Source organism: Tupaia chinensis, unplaced genomic scaffold (assembly GCF_000334495.1).
Source record: "Tupaia chinensis unplaced genomic scaffold, TupChi_1.0 Scaffold000222_1, whole genome shotgun sequence".
Taxonomy (NCBI): domain Eukaryota; kingdom Metazoa; phylum Chordata; class Mammalia; order Scandentia; family Tupaiidae; genus Tupaia; species Tupaia belangeri.
The window spans coordinates 1430808-1434814 of record NW_006159697.1 but is presented as its reverse complement, the minus strand read 5'-3'; the positions used below and the strand labels follow the sequence as shown (position 1 = coordinate 1434814).

Below are 4007 nucleotides of genomic sequence, written 5' to 3'. Positions count from 1 at the left end.
CACACACTCACAAAAAAAAAAATTAAAAAAAAAAAAAAAAAAAAAAAAAAAAAAAAACAAGAAAGAGAGAGAGAGAGGGAGAGAAGGAAAGAGGTATATTCTTTTCTGTTGATTTCAGAAGTTGTCCAGATTGGGGACCAGCAGTTGGTGTAATGGCTATGTCTCTGGACTCCCATGTAGTTGACTGTGCTTCAAGTCTAAGACTCAGTGGCTTAAACTCAGGCCGGACGCGTGTGCATGCATGCCCAAGATTCCGAGAGGAGAATGGAGGAGAAAGGATTGCTCTGTCTCTGTCTCTCTCTGTCTTTCTGGTGAGCCCACATGCCCTATAGCAAAAACCTCTCCAATTAAAAAAAAAAAAAAAAGTTGTCCAGATTAGGAGTCACCTCATTTAGATTAAGTAGCCGAATAGGGAGTGTTGAGCAGAGCAGATGATGCAGGTTCAGGTCTTGACCCTTCGTATTCACGGAGCTGGTGGCTCGACATCTTAGAGTTCGGGGCAGCCTGTGAGCAACCTTCACCAAGCTGCCGGCTGTCCTAGCTGTAAAGCAGGGCTTGCCTGTGGCCTAAAAGAACTCAGCCGCCATGAGAACCAGCAGTTAGCGTAATGGCTATGTCGCTGGACTCCCACATAGTTGAACGCGGTTCGCGTCCCGGACCCGATGACTTAAAACTCACACCAGCCGGGTGTGCGTGCGTGCCTAAGATCCCAAGAGGAGAATGGAGGAGAAGGGATTACAGCGTGACCATCCCCCCTGGGGGGTGATTTCTCGCTTTCTGTCTCTATGTCTCTGTCTGTCTGGCAAACACACGCGCTCTATAGCGGGTAAACCTCTCCAAAAAAAAAAAAAAAAGAACTCAGCCCCCAGTAGGAGGTGAGTGCACGGCGATCCTGCAAAGCTTCATCTGTTTTCACAGCCGCTAGCCATTGCTCACGTGACCGCCCATGTTGGGCCTCCCGTCAGATCGGCGTCAGTGTTAGATTCCCATGGGAGCAAGGACCCTACTGTGAGCTGCACCTATGAGGGACCTAGCTTTGGTGCTTCTATAAGCCATTGCCTTTGCCCCATCCATGGAGGAGCCACCTTCCAGGAAACTGGTCCATGGTGCTGAAAAGGTTGGGGACTGCCGTGCAAAAGGACCAGCATCTTACAATACATGCTTCCTTATCCTCCCCTCCTCTCTCTCAGATTAAGGTACTGGAAGAAAGAAATTTCTTTTTTGTTTTTTTAGAAGAATCATGTATTTGATTCTATTTATTATCATTTTATTTTGACCAGAGAGAGAGAAAGGGAAAGTGAGAAAGCAAGCTACCGGGTCTAGGACTTGAACCACAGTTGACCGTGTGGAAGTTCAGCACCTTAACCACCACACCACCAAGTGGCCCAGAAAGAAATTTCTAAAAGTGTTAATTCACTAGGCCAGCCAATGGCATGCCAGTTAAAGCAGCTGGATTCCACATGGCCAACGGCACAGTTTGAATCCCAGAGCTGGCAGCTAGGAGAACACACCAGGTCTATGTGCATGCGCACCCAAAGTCCCTGGAGGAGAATGGAGGAGAAGGGGTTGTGACATGGCCATCCCCTTCAGGGATACTTTCTCGCTTTCCCTCTCTCTGTGTGTGTCTCTGCTCAGCAAATGCACATGCCCCATAGCAAATTAATAAAATTCAAAATAAAATGAAAAATGAAAGAGCGTTAGTTCACTACCATGCGAGCTGCCACCCAACTTCTTGATTTTGCATAAACAAAACGCTGAAGCATGTGCGGTCCACCCAGGACATTGACTCCCAGTGAAGGGGAGGGTCTGCCCTGGGATATGAGGTGATGCTCGGGGACTGCAGTAGCTCACGTATGGGAAATTGGCACCCCGGCTTTCACAGACAGCCCGGGAAAGCGTGTTTGCTCCATGGTGCTTGGTAGACAAGATGTCTAGGGTCTGCGTGATCTCTTCAATGCCTACAAAAACATCTCCATCCTGGAACAAAAGAATTGCTCCCAAAATTCAGAAAGGAGAGACCAGCAGTTAGTGTAATAGTTATGTCGCTGGACTCCCATGTAGTCAACCATGGTTCACGTCCCGGACCCAGTGGCTTAAACTCACGCCAGGCGCATGTGTGTGCGTGCCCAAAATCCCGAGAGGAGAATGGAGGAGAAGGGATTGCGGTGTGACCATCCCCTCTGGGGGGTGATTTCTCGCTTTCTGTCTCTCTGTCTCTCTCTGTCTGGCGAGGGCACATGCCCTATAGCAAAAACGTCTCAAAAATTTTTTCAGAAAGGAAAGGCTACAATGTACAATGTATTTCTCTTACTATATCTTTATTTCTGTTTTTCAGTAGACACATAATAACTGTACAGATTTATGATTCCACACATGTATACAATGTGTAATGATCAGAGAAGAGAAACCAGCATACACATCAGCTCATACCGTTGCCAGTGCTTTGCGGTGAGAACATCCCAGACCCTTTCCTGCAGTTATTTCAAAATAAGACAGATGTAATTACTTAGTATAGTCATTCTGTTATGCAAGACCGTCGCTCAATGCTTTTTTATTTATTTATTTTTTTTGAGAAGTTTTTGCTATAGGGCACGTGTGCTCGCCAGACAGACAGAGAGAGACAGAGAGACAGAAAGTGAGAAATCACCCCCCAGGGGGGGATGGCCACACCGCAATCCCTTCTCCTCCATTCTCCTCTCGGGATCTTGGGCACGCACGCACACGCGCCCGGCGTGAGTTTAAGCTACCAGGTCCAGGACTCGAACCACAGTCAGCTACATGGGAGTTCAGTGACATAGCCATTACGCTAACTGCTGGTCCCCATCGCCCAGTCCTTCTGTGTGATCATTACTGGACCATTGGCTATCCTCTCCTTGCCCTCCCCCCACAGCCTCTGGAGACCACTGTCCTACTCTGTGCTTTTCTGAGATTTCTTTTTTTTTATTTATTTTTTTTTAGATTCCACAAGTGAGAGATCATGCAGTATTTGTCTTTCTGTGCCTGGCTCATTGCACTTAACATAATGGTTATGTGAAACTATTAAAGTTAAATGAATAATAATTTCACAATCGAAATGAGAATGATCTTTCTTTCTTTTTTTTTTTTTTGGAGAGGTTTTCGCTCTAGGGCGCGTGCACTCGCCAGACAGACAGAGAGAGACATAGAGACAGAAAGGGAGAAATCACCCCCCAGGGGGGGATGGCCACACCGCAATCCCTTCTCCTCCATTCTCCTCTTGGGATCTTGGGCACACATGCACACGCGCCCGGCGTGAGTTTTAAGTCACCGGGTCTGGGATGCAAATCGCGGTCAACCACGTGGGAGTCCAGCGACATAGCCATTACACTAACTGCTGGTTCCCAGAATAATCTTTCCACAAGCATATTTTAATTTTTTAAAAAGTGAACGAGAAGATCCTGGGGCCTCACCGGGTCGGACTCCTCAGTGAACGAGGCCAGCCGCGGTGATGTGGCAGTACTAGAACGCTCTACAAAGTTGAGGCCGTGTGCAAAGGTCCTGGGTTCATAACCCAAGGTCATGCCAAGCACATGCCTATACATTCCAGGCACATGTGTGCCCATCTGCGACCCATGGTCCGGGGTAGCTGAGGCCGGGGGTGGATTTCAGTGATAGAGATTCGTGATCAACCACAGTTCGAGTCTTGGACCTGGCAGCTTGAAACTCACACTAGGCACACATGTGTGTGTGCCCGAAATCTCGAGAGGAGAGTAGAGGAGAAGGGATTGTGGCATGGCCATCCCCTTCAGGGGCCGGAGGGATTTCTCTCTTTCTGTCTCTCTCTCTGCCTCTCTGGCAAGAGCAAAAATCTCTCTTAAAAAAGAAAAGAAAAAGAAATGTGTTGTTTCTTCGTAAGGCAGCATGAAGCAGGGAAAGAAGGGAAGAGAAGGAAGGGAAGGGGAGGGAAGGGAAGGGAAGGGAAGGGAAGGGAAGGGAAAGGAAAAGAAAGGGAAGGGGAAGTGAAGGAAGGAAGCAAAGAAGGAAAGGAA

At 47.9% G+C, this 4007-nt stretch overlaps 1 protein-coding gene across 1 annotated transcript in view; it reads right to left on the bottom strand.

Moving 5' to 3' along the window:
- The window catches only part of ANOS1 (anosmin 1), a 322949-nt gene extending 319410 nt beyond the window's left edge, over positions 1-3539 (bottom strand). The window contains exons 1-2 of the mRNA XM_027771540.1: positions 3429-3539; positions 1852-1977 (exon numbers count right to left, since the gene is read on the bottom strand). Coding sequence (XP_027627341.1) covers positions 1852-1977; positions 3429-3539 — 237 coding nt within the window. The remainder of the gene's footprint in view (positions 1-1851; positions 1978-3428) is intronic.
- Between the last annotated feature and the right edge of the window lie 468 nt (positions 3540-4007).